This window comes from Poecilia formosa, unplaced genomic scaffold (assembly GCF_000485575.1).
Source record: "Poecilia formosa unplaced genomic scaffold, Poecilia_formosa-5.1.2 Scaffold54, whole genome shotgun sequence".
Lineage (NCBI taxonomy): Eukaryota > Metazoa > Chordata > Actinopteri > Cyprinodontiformes > Poeciliidae > Poecilia > Poecilia formosa.
Window position 1 is genome coordinate 1,071,787 of NW_006799993.1, and position 21,753 is coordinate 1,093,539.

The window sequence follows — 21,753 nt, forward strand, 5'->3', positions numbered from 1 at the left end:
GCGCACACGCTGACACGCACGCGCGCGCCAAACAGGGTCCGCCCTCCACTCAGCGCCAGCGCGCGCCCTTTAAAGGCACATGGAGAGTGCGCACAGACACGACGGCGCGTCTTGGATGCTGTGTATTCATTTAGTTTCAGTTTGTTTTGGGGAAAAAAATGCTGCTGGAGAAAACCTGCAGTGCACAATGTTCGAATGGGAACATGTGGAAGAATTTAATATGGAGAATGTAAGAAGAATAAATTAATGTAATAACATGGAGCCAGTGGAGGAAAAATTCCTATACTATACAAAGCAATACCCTCAATTAGTTACCCTAACTTGTTTCTATAGTTTACTTCAATTTAATATAAGTTATGAAATTCCAACCTAATTTCGTGAGTTGTTGGCATTGCAGTTTATGGTTATAAACCAGTTCCATGAAATGTAAATTTAAGTGTGTCAACATAACTCAACAATTTGAGTTTTAAAATGGTCTGCATGAGTTGACATGTGTTTTTTTAAAATTATTATTATTATTTTAATTTATTCTTTTTTATAGTTAATATTTAAAGAGCCCACAGGGGTTCTTTTATGTGACATAACCTCAGTGCCTTCAAAAGTATTCATATTACTTGAGCTTTTCCACATTTTTCACCTCACAACTACAAACCTCACTTTACTTTATGTAACCCATCACAAAGTGATGGAACAGATGTGGATATAATTTTTTATTAGATTGTTTTCCAAGCATAAATCCCAGATTTACAGTGTATTTAGTATCTTGAATTTAATTTATTCTCAGTCTAAATCCAGCTGTTCTGTGAAGGCCTCACATGTTTGTTAGAAAACAGCGAACACACAGCATCATGGAAACAAAGGAACACACTGGCTAAATCTGGGCTAGCATTATTGAGAAATTTACAGAAGATCCATCTAATAAAAAGTAACCCTGGGCCATGATGCAACCGCCATTATTTCAGTCAGAATAGCTCAAACCTTACTGCAATGGAGAATCTGAAGCAAGGTTTTAAAATCGAACTGTTCAGATGGTCTCCAGCCAATATGACTGAAGAACAGCTGTTCTGCTTAAAAGTTAAGAAAAGGTTTCTAGATGTGCAGCCCGGGTAGAGGCATACCTCAAACATTTTGCTGCTGTAATTGCAACAAAATGTTGTTCTATGAAATATTGACTTTGGGGGAAGGGGATTGGGGGTGTTATGAATACGCGAGAATGGGGAAAAAAGAACTTTTTCTAATTAGTTACCAATTCCATTCAGAATTCTGACACTACATAAATTCCTGATTCAGATGTTTTTTTTTTGTTTGTTTGTTTGTTTTTTAACACCATTCTTCTTTGAGTTAGATTCTTTTTATTAAGCAGAGTTCAGATTGAATTCCTAACTCTGGACAGATTCCTTACGCTGAACCGATTTCCATATTTTTAAAGATTCCAGATTCAAGAGAGATTATCATCTCTGAACAGATTTCTGACCAAAGAAAACTGAAGAAAACTCAATTTCTAAATATTTCTTAAAATTTTCTCGATTCCAAACAGATTCATGGCTCTGAACTAAGTCCTGATTCTGTCTCTTTTTGTGAACGTATTTGTAAATCAAAACTCATTACCCTTCATTTTAATTCTAACCTATCAATCATTAAGACATTTAAAAGAGGCTAAACTAAACATAAATGGGATTTGTGTCAAATTATAGAAGACAAGTTTGCAAAAAAGCAATTTTACTTAGATCTATAAAAAATATATCAACAGGATGATTAATAGAGGTGACCATGAGAAGATCTTTAATAAAAAAATAAAATAGATTCTCTCCTGCCAATTTATGCAGGCATAAGTATTGTTCTACAAGATGGGGATATTGTCATAAATTCAGTTAACAGAACAATAACCCACATTTTGTCACACCAACAAAGACAGGCCATGAAAAAAAATAAAGGAGAAAAAGGAAGACAAAGAAATAACATCATGTCAAATGAATCAGCGTCCTTCACATAAACTGTACCTCGCAGAGGCCAAAGAACAGTCCAGGCACGAGCACATCATCACATAACCTTCCCCCAGTCAGCAATCCAGGATCACCAACAAACAACACCCACAGGCAAACCACTTAAAGATCCAAAACACTAAAACAACACAGGAACCGTCTGCGAGAATCAGACTGAAAAGCGACAAGAGAACTCCCTCTTAAAATGATCTGATAATCTACACCCATCACAGGACAGGAATCCCACAAAAGGAGAAGGAAAAAATTGCCCCCACTAACAAAGCCCCAACTTGTAATGCCAGCAGTAACACCCAACCCACACACACCATGCATGCAGCACCATTCCATGCAAGAAACCCGTACTGCACCTTACGGCATGCAGCAGCACAACATGTCCTAATGTCTTCACCTGAGATTTGAGGAGAGTCAAGGAGGCACATCAGGTTTGTACCCGCAAAACCCCGGAGGCTACTAAGAAGTAAATTTCAGCAGCATCATCCCCAGAAATTTCCCACAACACTGCACAATGGTCCTTACTAGAGACACCACAAGCCCCGTAAAACTGCATGGCAACCTCGCCACTGGAAATAATGACAAACAGAACATCAAAACAAAGACAAGAACACCACCTGCTTCAATGGACCAACTCTTAAGCCTCCCAAAAAGCCAAAATAAGTAGGACTGGGTCATTAAAGACATAAACCAAATTTGATTTGGGGCCTCTCTTCTTGTTTAGAACATAACCATCGATTGGTTATGATTTGCTGAGATATATTTGTGGACTAATTAAGCTCAAACACAAATAACACATTAAACTTGCCACATCAGATTGTAACTACATGAACACAATCATCAGAAAAAAATGACAATTATTCCATGCAATTTTAAAAAGGAAACTTGCAATTCTCTGAAGATTTGCAACAAATATTAAACAAATCTAAGTTACTTACTGTATCGATGATGAAACTATCAAATAAATTTTTGTAGCAGTCTCATTCCCCATAAACAAACACAAAAACATTTGCTCTATGGTCTGTGTTAGGATTCAAACATTTATGAGACGCCTCTGGTAGTTTGGAGGAGTTTAGTTTGCTTACGCTTTGCTGCTTTGCCCTTATGACACAGGTGGCCAAAAACAGAAACTAACCTACTCAAAGTAATTCAATTCATTCCCAATGGTATCATCTAAATACATCAGTTTGCTTCCCCAGATGGAGCCACATCCACCTGACCCCACAGGGACGACAAGGTAATGAGCAATCAAACAACCACAGGGTGAGAACCGAAGCCCGTCAGCCGGCTGCAGCCGGCGGTGAGGAAAACATGCCCCACACACACCTGGAGCTTTTTATTTACTTTAATCTCTTATAAACGCCCCTCATCATTCATTTAATTCCATCTATTATGAACAAAAACTCCTTCCTATGAGGTATATTTGATTAATTATACAGTTCTCTAGAAGAACTTAGTCATATTTTATAAATAAAGCCACAGACACAACAGATGATGCTGAACTGTCTTGTAGCTTCCCTTCACTCTTGCATGTTCCTAAACCTTTCCACCCTTCTCCTCTTTCACTTAACACATGTCAAAAGCGCACCTGTCATTAGGAGGGATCAAGTTACTTTGACACCTGCATAATACAAGCAGCTCAGCTTCAAAACAGAGTTGTATCCCACCCTGTGAGGACACCGAGATATCCTGCAGTTCTAGCAACATATCACAAAAATCAGGCTCCGTATAATGAGGTTAGAGGGATCTCAGTCAATGCACATTTACTTAAGGTATTGCTTTAACTCCATCTTTTTCACCATAGCAGCGTCTGATTTGCTACTGCAAAATGCACCCATTCAATTCACCAGGTGAATAGATGTTGGGCATCTCGGATAACAATTCTGAGCAGCACTGCCAGACAGGACATGTTACAAAAAATAAGAAAATAAAGAAGTGAGAATGATAGTTAGTTCCAAGTCCATACAGATGAGAAACCAAGAAACCAAACAAAACTTCAGCAGGAACTTCAGACTTAATCAGGATGCTGTTTTTAAAATTAGTGATGCCAATTCTATTAATGCATCAGTACAGAATGAAAATATAAATGCAGTGATTCAATCAACAATATGTATTTTTTCTTTTTTTTAAGTTTTGCCTCAATTGTAATTCATGAAAGAACAGGAAATTTGTCCGCTAGTGCTTAATGGCTAATTTAAATATGGTCATTGCATTTTGTATTCATTTATGATTGTTAAAAAAAAAGAGGAAGTGAAAACTCTGACAACATCCATAGCTGAAATCTTTCTCAGAATCTTTTTTCAACTTTTATTAAATGTAGTTGTCACTCAGTCACATTAAATAAAGTAAAAAAAAAAAAAAGGTTACAATATCCATAATGGGGAGGACAAGAGAGCACAACGAATCAGAAATATTAATATTAATGTAATATGTTGGATAAAATCTGAGATATTATTCTGAGCAGCCCATCGTGTGCACACATGATTAAAAAATCCTTTCAACTCCACAGTGCTGCCATGGAAACCTGTTAATGAACGATGTTTATTACAGCTGCAGAATGATGTTCTCTCTATGCCTCTGCAGTCACCGAACCGTCCAATAAGTGATGTTAGTGTCATTAAGATTTTACTGGTTACACAAACAGCTGGAGAAAGGCACCAGCAACCCTCCTGACCCCAATGGAATAGGGGTGCAAGAAAATGGACTGACGGACTGACGGACGGATGGTTACACAAACTACTCTGCATACTTTTATCAGCAGTTTCAGGATATACTATGTGGATTGTAGTATTGTTTTAAAAGTTTAGAAGCACAAACGTATTCATCATTTTCTTGAAACTTTATTCTTTCATGTTGTTTTTCACTTCAGGACTCTTTTTTTTTTGTTACAACTTCCATCCTGCAAATCTTTGCACTTTCTAACAAAAGACATTGATATTGAACACTTGGTGTCTGTAGAGTTTGAGGGTCTTCCCTGAACCTCTTTTTACATTTCAGCGCCTAAAGACTTTCAAATTAAATCATGCCTTCCTTTGAACTTCATCTTTTGCTGTTCTGACAGTTTTCTGGTGTCCCTTGTCTGTTTCTGCAACATTAGGCCTATTTTACATTCCAGAAAACTGCTGGCTGTCAGCTAGGTGGAGGCATGTAGCACAGCCTCTTAAATAAGTTAATCTTTATGTTTTCTGAAGTTCTAAGCCTCAGCAGGTCCATTAATAAGCTTGGACCTGCTGAGGTCCAAACATCATATCCAGAGAGGTGGAAAAGTTAGTTTTCGGACCAAAGTAAAAAATTTCTCTTCAGTATCATTGAAGCTGACCGATGAAAGGTCAGCTCAGGTCAGTCAGGTCAGTCTGCAGGTAAGCATGTTTATCTGCAGACTTTCCCCTTCAATACAAATCAAGTAAGACCGTTTCTAAAGATCTACAAACCCCTTTAACTTTAGATTTCAAACACACTTTCATAGAATGGTGTAAAGTTAGATTTTAAATCTTTTAAGACTCACTTCCCCTAGACATTTGTTTCAGCTTCTTGTGTCACACCTGTTCACTTTTCAACTTCATTAAAGTAAATGATTTGATTATTTAGCAGTGACACTCATATGCAGGAATCACTGAGATGAGAGAGAGGATGAAGTTTAACAGTTGATTGAAAACACTTATTGAAAATGTACAGACAATGGGTTCCAGGGTCTCCGTCAGCACACTAAACAGAAACGTAAAGGATTTTGACGTCTAGACTATGGTAGGCATATTGTAGATGAGGTTTGAGATAGCTTCAGGTTGCAATTATACTCTTTCTTCAGTGTGACAGGGCAGAGCATCAGCCCCACTGCTACAGATGAAACCTTGATCCTGAACCCAATGATTGTCATTGTTTTTAAAGGAAATGCTTTCTAATAGTCTTTAACTGTTAGCTGCACTGTGTTATGGTCCTCCTGGTACCTTTATAGAGCAGGGAAGATGAAGTGAAGGTGGTTTATGGTGTGTAAAAATTGACTTTTTGTTTCCTTCCTCCTCTATGACTTCAGCAGCAAAGCTCTGAACCTTCAGTCAGTCATGTTGAAGTTTGCATTTCAAAGCAAAACATTTGACCAAATAATGCTTCCACACAAAGCTAAAAAGTAAGCAAAGAGCTGTGAAAGAATGTCGTCTCCAGATTTCCAAGTTGGGATAAATCTGCATATCTGTAAAAGTTTTTTTTTTTTTTTTTTTTTTTTAATTTTTTTTTTTTTATTTCATTTTAGAAATGAATTTAAAAAATTGAAATCTCTCTATAATGCAGATTTATCGCATACTATTTGCTTTATATGTTTCGGCCTTGTTCCCAGTCAACCATATGAATGTTCATTACAAAGCTCTACAAAAACTTCAAGTGTCAGTTAACATGACTATCAATATGGACATAATGACTTAAAATGTTTATTCAAACAGGAGAGTAAGCATTGAAATGGGTCCAAACTCCAACACAGTCTTTTTTCCAAACCAATCTAAATTCCTAATCTAATCCAAGCTCAGAGCTTCAAGTGATGCAGAGCTTCTTGACGTGATGTACGATGACCCTGAAGCAATGAATCATGGGTAGAAATCATTCTGCAGGAGTGTAAACATCATTGAGTTTCATGACATTAAAACATCACAAGATAGAGGCGGATACATTAAGGATGGGACAAGCACCGATAACTCCTGCCAGGAACAATGTGCGTGATGTGGGAATCATTTTTATTCTGAAGCATTATCATAACCTGTAGTGATCCCCTCTTCCAAGGCAGACCGTCAGTTATCCCTCAAAGCCGTTTCTCTTGTCATCTTCAGAGAAACGATGAAACTTGGATGTTGTATAATTTCTGCAGAAAAATGTATCAATAATTCTGAATGAAACAACCCCTGAAGGCTAAGGGTATGTGTTCAATTAGAGAAGAAAAAAAAATCAAAAGAGACAAAATGATGGCAATGCTGTTTGCTACATCCAACACAATGTAGAATAATGTTTTTGTCTGAGTCCTGTAAAAGGCCTGACAGGCTGTGCTGTGTTTTACATAACTCATGAATAAAAATAAGCCACCAGCAAAACTCGCGGAGTGATTGATGGGATTGAGTCCTCCGTCTAAACGCTGCCATTCTGTGAAAGTTTCAAATTCATTCAATCTATTGCAGTGAAATGTCTTCATACGGACGATCAGTGCTCCCATGATGCGTCCGCAGCCACAAACTGAGCCGTGACACGGAGCGCGAACTCCGAGGCGATCTTTGGGAGGATGATGGTGTCTTTGTCGTCTCTCTGAGAGGCATATATTTTACGTCAGGGAATGGAGCTGTGAGCGACAGAGATGGGGATGAAGATAAGGTGAAATAAACAGAGAGAAAGTGAGTCCTCCGGGCTTTTACTGCCCTCTAACAGCATATATCCTGAGGGCGCAGGGACAGGGAGTGGTTGCCACTAAAAAGCTATTGATCACATCACTGTGTTATCTCCTCCACTTCAGAGTGCATAAGTCACGTCTTCCCGCAGGGCGGGTACGTGTGTTACGATGAGTCTCTGCTGTCTGCGTGAGCGGTGGCTGGAACATATATTGACAGGAGCAGCTTGACATGCCAATGACCTGCAGTGTCAGTTTATTGAACTGCTCCATAATGCAGAGTGATTACACGGGAGTGTTAATTCACTCCAATACAAACAGTCCTCCTTAAGACAACGACACTAGAATGACCTCAGAAGCAGAGCCCCTGCAGGGATTTTGCTTTAGTTTTACTACTGACAATCTATTGGTATGTTGGGAAGATGAAGAGGCTCCCCAAGTGGGGGTTTCTTTGCAACAGCACCTGCACCATTCAGGGTCCACGGTAATTGAATAAGGAGAGGCCAAGCCGGAAGGTTAAAACTTTGAATTTACCCATTGATCTACGTCTTATTTCTCTGTGAGAGTCAAAGCCTCAGAGTGTATGAATTTAAATCAATAAGTTGTGAGAACAAGAGGGTAAAATAAGCTCCTTTTACAAAATGTCAACGCTCAACCTTACCAGTCTCAGAGGTCTTGCTGAGTATTACCAAAGGTAGAAGGATCGATGTTCTGGGGTGTTCTTTCGGTAATCAAAAGCAACACTCTGGGTCAAAACAGTTTATAAATTAAAAGAAGGACATAAAACAACAAGAAAAAAAACATCCTTCTATGAAAGAGTGGATACCAGTGATGACCTTGTAAACTAAATGGCATATTAATAAAAATGTTAACTTTGTAGGAATTTTCAGGCTAAAAATAACATTCAATCTTTGGCCAATACGATCTCATTGGTTTTCTTCTCTTATCTTTAAACGAAATAGACTGTTTATTATATTTTGGTAAAAATGGTTTTAAAATGTTGAGTGATGATGTATATACTTACAAACAGTGCTACTCAAAGAAAATAGTCAAAATCAAGCTAACCTAGTAGACCTGAAACCAGCCAGATATATGTAACATATTTTAGTATTGACTGTCTCATTGTCAGCAGAGATGGACTTTAAGAGGAGGAGAAAAGAACAGAGAACAAAGAGTTTCACATTCAGAGGTGGATCGTTTTTTTGTTTTGTTTTTTTCTTTGTTGTATCTCTCCATCAGGCTCTGTAACAAAGACTGGCGTCTCACAGTATTGATTAAAATGTGTCGGTTGTTCGGGGAAGGTATAGAGAATGCATCTTAGAGGTCACAGGAATGAACACCTTCATGACCAAACAAGGTTATTTTAAAGAGGTGCATTTTGGTTTAGTTTTTATTAAATAAATACTGACATTGTGACAAATACGTGTTCACGATGGAGTCACTAAGGCAGTGGCCCCTACAGAAACACTGCCTCTATAGTTCTTCTTGGAGTTAATTAGTTAATGATATGGTTTCACTTTTAATTTAAGTCATCTGCCACCTCAAGTAATGGCTGTCTGATATGATTTATTCTTTGATTGTTGTTGCTTCTACTTTGTATTTTCCACACTCTTTGAGATCCCAGCTGTCCTTCGTCCTTTTTTTACTCTTGTTTCTTTGCTGTTTCGTCTAGCATGATTCTGTGTTTAATGATAATTGTAGCTCCTCTGCTGTTGTTTGTCTTTATTTTTTGAAGGTTGAATCTTAGTTTTCATTCTTTTTCTTTTCCCTGATAGTTTTTTTTTTACTTTTCAGTTCTTTCCACTTTGCTTGTTCACCACAAGTTCCTTGATATCCAGTTTTCTTGCCCTTTAGTTAGGCAGGAAGACCATCATTCCTTCAGTTAACCTGCTTTGCTTATAGGTTACAACCGATTGGAGTATTTATATAAAACTGTAAAACTCCCAGGAGCTGATGGATCCCACAGTACCTAACTACAAATGGTCCTTGTAGTTACCTGAATGAAAAATGTATGTATATAATTTTATGCTAAATGTAACTTTAAGGAAAAGAGTTGACATTCAAAAAATTGTCCAGAAGCAATGGCGCCTCCTAGAGTCGCAATTATACAGAGGTTGCAGAATTAAAAGCCTATCAATGATGGGCTTTTAATCCACCATCTGTAAATACGGTTAATTTCCAGGTTCTCTTTCTAAGAGATTTCATCTGTTATCATTTTAAAAATGAAAAGCAAATCTAATCAACTTTTCAAGTTTTCAAGTTTTCTGCCTTCTGCCTTGAATTTGAATTGCCTTGTTGCTGAAAATGTGCTATATAAATAAAATTACATTACCTTACCTGGACTATATTTTAATTTAATATGGATTTTAATCAAATAATCTAGTTAGTTCAGGGATGTGTATAAACAGGTAAAGAAAATCTATTTATATCCAATCTTTTAGCTCTGGGTGGACGTTGCCATTTATTTTTCAAACCCATGCTGACTATTGGTTTATTTATTTAGTCTGCTACACAGTGCTTAGTAAAGGTTCAACTTTGGTTTTCAGCTATTTTTAATATCCAGAAACACACTTTCTGAGTGGCAAAAGTCACACCAACAGTATATTAAACTTTTATCCGCAGGACTTCAGCCAAATTTAAACGTTCGTAGACAAACACTGATGACAGAGAGTTACCATGCCAGCTGCTGGCCTGAGGATGACTGTTTTCATATCTGCTGGAGCGTCCAGCAGGCTGCTTCAGATGAAGCCTGCTGGCAATCTGAGAGTGGCCCACATGGTAATAAGCACATGCTTACCCACACACAAACAGGCTGACACACACTTCAGTCGCTACAGTTTGTGAGCGTGTGTGTTCGCCAACTGTCAGCTGTGAAATTAGATCAGCCACCCTCTACAGATGTGACGGCTAACAGGAAATGCAGTGAGGCACTGAGACAGAAGCTCCGTCACACTGGGATAAAATGTGTAGGAATCCCTGTTTGTTACCCAACTGATTTTTGGACTGCAATTTTCATAAAATTTTTGTAGTTTAGAAATCCTTGACAAGAGACGAAAGCAAGAGTGTACAGCCAAAGAACTACCTAACAGGTGGTAAATGTCTTTGTGACAATAAAAGGTGACCAAGTGACTCTTTTTTTAGCTCTGAAAAAAATTGTAGCCTCTGTTCCTAGAAAAAAACAAACAGATGAGGAGGGTTGTACATATTCCAACTTAGAAGGGGAGTGCCATGAAAACAAAGGAGAAGAAGCACAGGCAATCTATTAAATAAAAACAATAGAAACAATTTGTGTACCCTACAAACTCCACTGGGAGACAATACCAAATATGTTTTATCTTCAACATAAAAAAATCATCCAGGAGTCTGGAGTTTCAGAAAGTTTTGTTCTTAATACCAACAATGAGTGCAAGAGGGACGTTAGTTCAGGGAACTTTTCAGCGAATGCTGTACTGGTATGTCATGGTAAGAAGAAGAAAGTTTTGGGCAATTGATGAAAGAATAAACTAATAACTACAAGTTGAAATGCGATTCTGCAAGGAGGCAAGACTCATTCTTTAGGATACGAGGCAATGAGATGAGAGTAGTCTGATTTTCTGCTTTAAAATGAGCAAGTTCAGGTGGTTTGGATGTCTGAATCCCTCCTTAGGGAGGGATTCAGACATGGTAAAAGGGCAAACCCAGCATTTACTGGAGAGATTTTATCTCGTCACTAGCTTTAGAAAGCCAAGATGAGCTGGAGGAGGTAGCTGGGGACCTCTACTGAAGCTACTGACTCTATGACTGGATCAAAGATGACAGTCTAAGATGGATGGATGACTTTAAATGTTTAAATTTCTAACTTTTGGTGTGTTTAGCCCTCAATCAGTGCTGACAAAGATATCTCTGCAGATCATATTTACATGATTATTCCTTTTTGAGCTCAAAATTCAGACAAAAGTATAAAGGTGAAGCCTTCAGGATTAAGTTTGGATCATTACTTTTTGAGTAATTTTGAGTCATTACTGGATTCAAAATTAGTGTGAGACTAAAAAAGCAATTAATTTAAAGTAGATGTATCTTTGTGTAGACGATTGTCTCATACTATTGGTTTCCATGAGACATGTTTGTGAGGAGAATGGGACAAAAAGCGCCTCTAGACTTCTCAATGCTGGAATGAGCTGAAATGATTTTCTGGAATCAATCCAAACAGCTTTCCTTAGAGGTAGAAATAGTCATAATGATTAATTGTACTGTAAATCTGAAATCAAACTGAATCGCATCCATCATGTTGGAGGTGGAGAGCAGCAAAAGCCATATTGGATTTTTAATCAGAAGAAAATGTCAACCTCAGTCTAAATAAGAAGACATTACGACAGCAGGCCCGAGTGAGTGAAATCACTGTCAGGAGAATAAAAAGGCAGGACAGAAGGAGGGATGTATTGGAGAATTGAAACACTTACTGTTTACTTACCTCAACGGCCACTGTGTGGTGAACAGCGTGGGCCAATTCCCAGTGACACCTCATTTATTACGCCGAACACCCTGGAACAGAGGTACAATGACACTGCTGCCACCCACACTGCACAGAAGGGCAGCAGCATGTTTCTTCAACTCAAATGACAAAACCAGATTCACTTAACCTAACTCGGGACTAGGATTAGGGCTTAAACATTGTTTTGTACGGTAGCCTTTGGCTCAGTGGACTTCAGTTTATGACAACTCTGTTTCCAGAAAAAGCTGATGAAAAGAAAATGCTGCAAGCAGACGCGGGACGATGATGGGGAATTTGATGTCATCGTCCACTTGACATTGATTGAAATGTTGACTTGTTGATTTTAATTTCAGTCTGTAGCACAAGATTTGCTTTGTTATATTTCCTAGTTGGGTTTCATTCCAGAGATGATGTCCTCTAAAACGATGTGGCTGATTGATGTAGGCTGTGTCCTTTGTCTACTCTGAATACAAGAAGTGAGCCACTATGAAATTGGATGGATGTATCTGAAGTTATAATTGTATATTTTGTATTTGACTGTTCGGTACAATTTCTCAGTAAACCACAGGAATAATAATAATAAAAAAATAAAAAAAATAGTGTGGAAATGGATGTCGGACTGGTGGCAAGAATGCAGCTTCTTTGGACAAGTCTTTGTGGATAGTGAATTTGAGTAAACAATATTTTGGTGGCATTGGAACTCTTTGTACCTTTTGTTGTGAGGATCCAGCATTTTTTGCTTCTTTTTATTCAGCTCTGTTCTCATAAAACCGTCTCAAAAGATGTTTGTTGGTATAAGCTCATGTTTGTGCAACTTGCACATTAAGTGAGCCAACCCTACATGCCAGTAGTGTTTTTGTGTACAATACTGTATTGAGTTAAAAAAAAAAAAAGAACATCCACAGAATTTGTCACCATCACAATTTTAAATGCGTATCTGATCATTTTGTGACCTTCTGTACCACTCCAGGTCTGTTCCATAGAGGGAGGAAAGAGAGAACTGCCCTTATTAACAGTGGCAGGCCTGGGTGGCTCTGGGTGATAAAGATGGATGATCCAACTCTCCAACACACACACACACACACACACAGAGCGATACATCTACTGCAGCTATACCACTCCGGCAAACAGTGGAAGCTAATGAAGAGGAAAATGTGTGGTTTTTGTGTGCATATTACCTCCTTTATGAATTCAATAGTAGCAGCAGAAAAGCTGTTCCTGATATGGAGGCCGTAAGAACAGGCCCCAAGCTAATTTTAATTCCTCAAACTTCAAAAAATAAGCACATCCAGCATGCTGTTATAGCAACATTTACACTGGATTAGATGTCCAAAGTGCAACAGAGAAATTATTTTCCCCTTTTGGACATTTTTTTGCAATTACGCATTTTTGCTGATGAACTGCAGAGAGAAGCAAATTATCAGCCGACTTGGTGAGTGTGTCTCTAAGATTGGCTGCTGGAGGGATTATGGAAATGGAAATGAGAAGTTGATATTCTGAGTCCAGGCTGAATCTCGGGACAAAATGAAAGCTGTTCATTTTTGTCCAGACATTTGGTGTTTGCAGCATTGGGTTGTCCCCGAGGTCCTTTTGTTGTAGGCACGCTACCCTCACTGTGAGCTGATAAACTCTGCTTATTCCTTTCATTTCTAAGCTTTTTATCACCATTTAGATTAAATAAATCCAGTTTGACTTCAGCCTTAAAAATAACATCCACTTGAGAAAACCTCTTACCTGCTGCACAGAAGAATGTTACAGATATTCTGAGTATTGTGACATGCCTGCTGACATTAGCTTTCAACTCGAAACCCTGCTGTGCTTAAGTATTTTCCTCACAGCGTGGTTGTACTCTTAATCTGGATTTTCTGAGGTAATTACGGCCTTCCAGCGGTGGATAAATGTACGACCTTAGATATTCGTCAGGACAACAGTACAGTCGGTGTTCTGGAGCTGCTGTGACTTTTCCAATAACTTTCCACTGTGACTGATGTCAGCAATATGAAGAAAAAAAAACATTTTTTTTGTGTCTCAGATACTCAAAGATTATATGAGGAATGGTTTGAAAAATGCCATAAATCCCTGCATTTTTTTTATCAGACATTCAAGGTGTACTCTTTGCATTCTGTCAGAAACTTGAAGTCACTAGTCTGAACTGGAACAATCTGCGGGTGAGGGCATTACTCTCATCTGTCATAGGGAAGAAGGAACCAAGCTGAAAGATGAAGGTCTCGATATACTATCTCCCAAACCTCACCTACGGCCATGATTGGGGTGGGAAATTATATAATTTTGCTACTTTGAAAAACAAATTGTGATAATAAATAGTCAGGGTGGTAGCAAACAAGCTAACTGAAGTTTGCAAACCCCCACAAAACTGAAAGTATAAGAGAGATTATTACTTTAACTAAACTCTCTCCCCCCCCTACTGTACCTTGAAATGAGTACAAGCTGCATTTGCATCTCAAAGTATGATTCAGTGTTTGCTGTTTTCTAGTAAAGTTGTTCTACCGAATACAAGAGTTGTGGTAAAATATCAATTTTGATGATTAGCAAGTTTACTTTTAAAGTTGTACTTCTCTTTGTGAGGCTCTGAATGCATGTAGGGAGAGACTAACATTAAACAAAAAAAAGGCGATTAGTTTGTAAATACATAGTTCATCTATAGTCATGATGTATAGATAATGACTGGAAAAGCGAGATCTGGCGTACAGTGAGATGGAATGAGTTTCCTATGTGAGGTGGCCAGACTGTACTTTAGATATAAGGTCAGGATCTCTGTTATCTGGGGAATGGTTGGGATAGAGTCATTGCTGAGGTGGTTCATCAGATCAGGACAATTTGCAGGTTTCCAAAACCCCTCCTACTTGGTAGAAACTGTTACAGACTCAAAACTGTCTTTATATCCAATCTAGCCCGGGAACACCTTGACCCAACTCTGAATTGATGGATGAACAGATCTGAGATGGCACTACATCAAGACTATTGAGTGAAAAAGAACCAAACCAGGTTTTTATCCTCGAGAAGAAAGCAGAAATAAGTCACACTGTACGTGGTCACTGTTGATTTATGCTTCATTTTAATTAATCTTCTCCATAAAGATGCAGGGTCAACCATTTAGGCTCAAACAACTGAACTTAGATCCGCCATCAGATGACATAGATAAAATAAAAGAGAATAAAAAAGTTAAAACTAAATGAAATGAAATAAACTATCACATTTTTAAAGTTCATTTGGCAAATGAAATTAAGAAACACCACAAAACTCTTGACCTTCACCAGTAGAGATTATTTTTATTTTACCTCTCTGAAAATAACTAGTGGTTTTCTCCCTCAGCTGCGATGTGGAACAACAGGTTAGTTTATTCTTCTGAAAGCACCATAAAATAACATTAAAGGATGTGTATTATGGTTCTGATAGCAAATACAGAGTGAATTCAAATGGAAAATCAACATTTTTCACATGTTTTTGTTGTAGTTGTGGCACACAAGCACTTTGCTCACAAAACGTTTGATTTCTTCTTTTTTCCTTTGTGATGAGGTGATTCCAGTAAGTTTAATACAAATAACACAAACTGGGATATTAATGTTTTCCATATGTTTGAAAAACATTGAATTGGAGCTTTAAATGTTTTTTTGTTTTTTGTTTTTTCCCAGAAGTGAAAAGCAATCTTCACAAGGTCCAACAAAAAGTCAGAGAAACGTTCTGGAAATAAAAAGGCAACAATCTGTAGACGTTCAGAGCTGTCCCAGTCATTCCCACACTGACAGACTGAAAATCATCTGAGGTGACGTTGACGTTGAGTCCGGGGAGAAATGCAAACCCTTGGTGCAAGGATGAAGGAATACGATGTGACCAAAAAAACAGCAGTAAACATAATCTGTCAGTCTGAAGAAGCCAGGTGGAAAACTGAGATACGACGGACGTTTCGAGGTATTCTGTTGAGAAGCAGGAATGGAGCACGCAAGCAGGGAACCTCGGAGTGAAACCGCACAGATTCAAGATAAAACTACAAACATCAGGTCAGCAGCTGCTCATGTCCCACACCTCGGTGGGATTTGAAGATGGGACTGATGACTCTCTTTTTCCAACATTTTGATGGTGTTTCAGCTGCCTGTCTGCCATTCAGGTTAAGACAATTTTCTGTTTTCATTCCGTCAGTCGTAGACTAAGTAACCTGACGAGCAATGACTTACAACTACATTATTTTCGATAATGTGACACCTCATATGATAGTTTAAATAAATAAAATTAAACTAGTTTTCACCTTACCACATGAGAATCGTACATTTTTTCCAAGGTTGCGGTGTGATAAAAGTAAAAAGCACGGTTATGTTTCAGTACGAAAAGTTATGCATCAAACATGCTTTGTCGGACATATCAGCCAGAATGTTTCAGTGTCTCTACCCGAAGATGACAACGATGTCTCCATTTCAGATTTGCCTCAGTGCAGAAACGCCAGCAAAGCAGAGAGCCAGCGGGTCATCATAGATCCTTTGACCCACAGCAGAAGTTCATACACTGAGAGTTTCCACAGACTCAAAGACTCAGCCAGCGTAATCTGCAGACGCCGTCTCCTGGACTGAGTCTTGCTCCTCTTGTGCCTGTTAGAGCAACAGAGGAAGAGGAGGTGAAGAGTCACATTTAAGGGTTTACTTACATCTAACTAAAGGAATCAGATGGGGAAGCAGTGAATGGAAAAAAAAAAGGCGATCCTTATTGCTTGAACAGACTTACACACTCAGGTTTATATTAACAACTCCAGGATGGAAAGACATAATGAGTCTTTCTACAGTGAAATTTCCAGTGTGTAAAACAACTAGGACATTTCTTAATCTTTATATGAATATTTACCACTTAGAAGTAGCACAAACAACTCTGACTGGTCTGACTGTCTGGGCTTGGTTTGCAACCAGAAGAACTAAGTACCATGCATTACCACAAGTCTACCACAAGCTTCTTTGTTTGATAACTTTGCATGTCAAAGTGATCTAATTTTTTCAGGTTTAAAACAACAGAATCAAGGAGCTCACCTGGCAACAGCACGTACGCAACAGCGGGACATGTTGATGAAGGATGATGACGAGGCTCTGGTTTGTAACGTGGTCTCGATGCCCCTCAGCAGGTCGTTGGTCTTCAGCAGTAACAGCATCTGTCGGGGAACTCGGTTCAGCAGGTCGCTGATCTGAGGCAGGTAGAGAGCGGCGTTGGTCCGAATTTCAACGTCCTGCAGAAAGACGAAGAACACGGATCACCTCTTGGTGAGCCTATCGGTTAAAACCCAACAGCTGTGCACCAAACCGTGGACTGACCTGAGATGCAGCCACAAAACTGGAGATATGGGGTATTTTTTTTTTCACACTTTAGTTCTAAAAGTAGCATTTGTTGGTCCATTTATTAACAGACAATGAGCGCATCATATCAAGCGTTCAGTGAGATGAAGGAAACAAGGTTTTCACACGACTGCAACTACAGACTTCCACAAAAAAATCCAACCTGGAGGATAAGGGTAAGGAAACAAGAACAAAAGAGCAGAGGACGTATAAAAGATGCAGGAAGAAAGAAAGCAGCGTTTACCTCTATGGAAACCATTTGTTCTCTTTGATGTTGCTGCTTGAGCACCACTGTCTTCCTCTACTCCACTTCAAAGGTTCTGCCTGCTGCACATCAGCCGGCCTAAATTACACTATTAGTCATGGAGGAGAGTGGACTGCAGGCTTACAATCCTTTAGACACTCAGCAGTCTTTAGGCAGAGAGGAAAACCAGGACATGAACAATCTGCACCAGGACGTGACGTTTCAACAAGAAGCTCAACTGCTGTGAAATTAGGAGCTGATTGAAAGTTAAACAGACAATTCTAATTCTAAGCACAAAGAACTGAGTTTATTTGATGCGTTTTATTAACCTGTATCTGCACACACTTAAACTGCAATGAGGAGACGCAGTCCAGTTATTTTCTACAGCCAATCGCCGAAGATGAAGAAAACATTTGCACCAGTAAGTTTCTGTGTGAGCATCCTGTTATTTAGGTAAAACTTAGCATAAAAGAAGCATAAAACAAAAAGACAATTTCCAGCCGTGTTCAATGTGTTTGACAAAAACAAAACAAAAACTGATAGTTCTGACCTTTAGGTGTGCTTCAACACTTACTTTTTCCCTCTTTGTAAAGTATTTCCTGAATGTCTGACATTTATTCTTTGGTAATAAATAATGTCTTTTAGAGACGGAGTTAGTCTGTGAATTTTAGTCACCAATCCTCAAATATTCTAATATTCACTACAGTCTACACATTTCAATACTGTAATTTAATTTTTTTTTTTTTTTTTTAAATGATTCAATTTGTTTTCCAAACAGACTGGTCGTAATTCATTGCTGCAACCACGTGGAATGAATGAATGAATTAGTTAGCAGAACAGAAGAAGAGCATTTGAACAGAAGGATATTAGCAGTGAAGCTCTGGGTGTGCTGTGATCTGAAACACAAACGGTTTCTTGAATGGCAGAAACATCCACCCATGTTGTTTTCATGGTCATGGAGGACATGGTTCCCATCTCCAGCAGCCATTGGGTGAAAGGCGGGGTACACCTCAGACAGATCGCCAGTCCAACACAGACACTAAGAACAAACTGTTTCCACTGAATCTTCCATGTTTTTTTTGCTTTTTATTTTTTTAAAGATTTGCGGATTACAAATTATTTTAAATATTTCTACATTTCTAAACTAAACAAAATCAAACAACTACATTTAGAAAATCTTTGATTTTGTCTCGTCTTATGAGAAATTGTTTACATCACCCTAACAATCACAACAAGCAGTGTTGAGTAAATTCTCCTTTCGATACCAATCCAAACAATAATTCTTGAGTGTGTACTACATTATGAAATCACTGGAATTACCATGAGTTTTTTAAAATGAAAAACAAAAAAATAGCGTTATTTTCAGAACAGTTCGACACAGAACTCTTAATCTAAACTTTTAAAAGTGACAAACTTCGTCAGATCAATTGCCACCTTCACTTACTTGTATTCACTGTATTTTCATTTCTTGCAGCAAATACACTTCAGGGTCCAGATCTGTGTAAGCATAAGTGTAACATCATGATTGTCAGAGCTGTCGGACTAGATAAAGAGAGATTTGAGACGCACAGAGGGAGACGGACAGCCAGTCAACAATATGACATGGATAAACCCTGCGTCTGTCTCTGATGCCCACAGGAAGTGCTGAGAAGTGACAACCTCCGTGCAGCAAACATGCACAACCATAATATCCTGCACACATATAACAGAGCATGAGCGGCTCGGCAGAGTAATGTTAAACAGGATGTGTTATCATCATGACATTAAGCATGTTTCCTCACAGAATTATGTCACTCGTTACCTTTAGAGTAAAAAAAAAAGGAAACTGCCTCTGTGAACACAGAACGCCTCGCTCATTTCCCCTAAAACCTGCCCAGTTTATTTGTCCAAACGACTTAAGTTAAATTCTACGCAACACAAGCGGTCCAACCAAAGTAAAACCACATAACACTTTGCTCCTGGCAGTGCCACTCTGCTTCACAGGAACATTTTTAGATGGAAGGTTGGGTGTTTAAACGGGGTTTTACAAAATATAACCCACCCAACAGAACAAGGTGAATAAATACTGAAAAAAAAAAAAAATAATAATAACTGTGACGTGTAACAATAACTAGAGTCAGCATCATGAGTGATTTATGATCTGCGGTTGACTTGATCCAAGTATCTATGACACATAAATTAAAATAATCTGACCTGTACAGAATCAGAGGCAAATCCGATAGGTTTATTTTCAAGATAGTTTTCAAATTTTAAGCTGGATTTGCTGCACAACATTTTTTTTATAGCTGTAGAATGGATGCACTTTCTCTAGAAAATAGACTTGCATTCAGATCAGCTTGATTTTTAATCAAGATTAGATAAAGAAATGTAAGTATATTAACTTAACACTGTTATAGTGTAGAAACAAATGGACAGATGTACACTGAAGGTGTTCTCCTGTGGGTTTATCATTCCAACCTTTTGGTCTGGTTATCTAAAATCCATCTTTATTCTGCCTCAAAATATGCAAAATACATGCGTTGAGCTGAAGGACCATTAAATACAAAAAAAAAAGTCCTTAAATATTTTAAATAACTGGCATGTATATCAGGTGCCAGTATCTCAGACGCCGTATCTTCAGAGTCCTCTTGCTAGTGACTATTGATCTTTCTCAAACTATCTGGACTCTGTGGTTGCAGGTTTCTTTAAAGTATTCAGCTTTAACAATGAATCCCTCTCCGACTCGTTTTCCTTGAAGAACTGTGACCCATCCCCTTTACTGTCTCAACCGTCACCTCTTCATTTCCTCTACTTACATGACAATCTAAACCCAGAATTACCAAGCTGAAGACATCGACATTCAACACAAACCCGCGCCTCGCCCCCCTCCAGCCCAAATAACAGGGTCTTCAGGAGTGCTCCGCTAAGTCCTGCCTTGGGAATAACAATTAGTAGCAATTATCGGAGGCTGGGAGGCCGGCCTCACAGCTGCCAGCAGGACACAGAGAAGGTGACGGCGCTCTCATTTGCATCTGAATGCTTCAATAAGGACATATTGTATTGCGAGTGGCACAATAATGGGCTGTGCAAAAGGCAAAGGAAATTCATTTGGGAAAGGGAGGGGATCAGGCTGGTGATTTTTCTTTTTCTACAGCATATTCAGAGTCAGAAAGCAGACAGTCGGATATAATACTCAGACATTTGGGCAGAAAAAGACGATCAGGACTGTGTTGCTTGCTTTTATTAAAGCATTGTTTTTAATAACTAGGAAGGTAAAATGCAGCTAATGCAGTAAAAAGGGGTGCTGGAAGACAAATTAATTTACATTCTGGTGTCTAGAATGATGTAATACACAACGATTCCATTTCTCATCTTCTCAGGTCACAATAAAGACTCACCAGATCCTCAACTACATTAAAAAGTTCACAGCGCCTGCAAACAACTGGTTCATTTAAATAGAAGCTTTAGTTTATTTCCTTGATTAGGCCAAAAAAAAAGCCTGTTGTCATATCTAAGATGCATCACTAATCTCTTAAATCATTTCCAATAAATACACAAACAGAGGGACGTTGTCCAACCCATCTTCATGTTTTGTTGAGTGGAAGAATGCTTATGAATATGTACTTTACTATGCTTTGTGAAGATACCTTGAATGTTGGAAGTCTGATTGAGTGCAACTAGACAGAGAGAGCAGAATGTATGTATATATGGATGAACATTAAAAAAAGTCATGCAGATATTTGCTATATCTTGATAACTTGAAAACAAATCCAAAAGTCAGTTATTTACATGAAGGAGTAAACCTGCTTATGCAAAATGTATTAGGATTTTTTATTTCTTATTTTTTTATAAACTCAAATCTACATAAAAAAACAATTTGTAACTCGGAGAAACAGCCTTTTTTTCTGTCACAAATTGCAAAGCGGTTTATGATGACTCAGTCTTGTCACAAACATCATAATCCCATCAGCACAATAACAATAAACTGCAGTCAGACTAATATTCACACACAGTTCAGCCTCTGCGCCACAAAACTCCACCATTTCTCAAGATGAAAAATACTTTAAATTAAGAGCCACGTTGCTTTAAATCTAATTAAAAAAAAGCATATGGATGAATTACTGCATGGATTAGAAAATAGAAAAATGTGACCAAAGTATTGACACTGAACTGCTCCACACGCCCAGGAAAAGCGGCACAATAAAAGACGCAGCAGAATATGCTTGGCTCGTTCCAACAGTTTTGTTTTGGCTGTGTTTGGTAGAGACACATTCATTAAGGAGCTAAAATATTCCTGCCTGCGAAAGAAAAGGCAGCAAAAAGCCACAGCTCTAAAAGCACTCAACACTGGCTGCGTGCACGTGATTGCATTAACA

General features: G+C 38.4%; 1 protein-coding gene across 3 annotated transcripts in view; it reads right to left on the reverse strand.

Moving 5' to 3' along the window:
- Positions 1–14,881: 14,881 nt before the first annotated feature.
- The window catches only part of adck1 (aarF domain containing kinase 1), a 40,216-nt gene continuing 33,344 nt past the window's right edge, over positions 14,882–21,753 (reverse strand). For all 3 annotated transcript variants that reach the window (XM_007553078.2, XM_007553077.2, XM_007553076.2), the window contains exons 10-11: positions 16,855–17,048; positions 14,882–16,425 (exon numbers count right to left, since the gene is read on the reverse strand). In XM_007553078.2, coding sequence (XP_007553140.1) covers positions 16,266–16,425; positions 16,855–17,048 — 354 coding nt within the window. In that variant the 3' untranslated portion in view covers positions 14,882–16,265. The remainder of the gene's footprint in view (positions 16,426–16,854; positions 17,049–21,753) is intronic.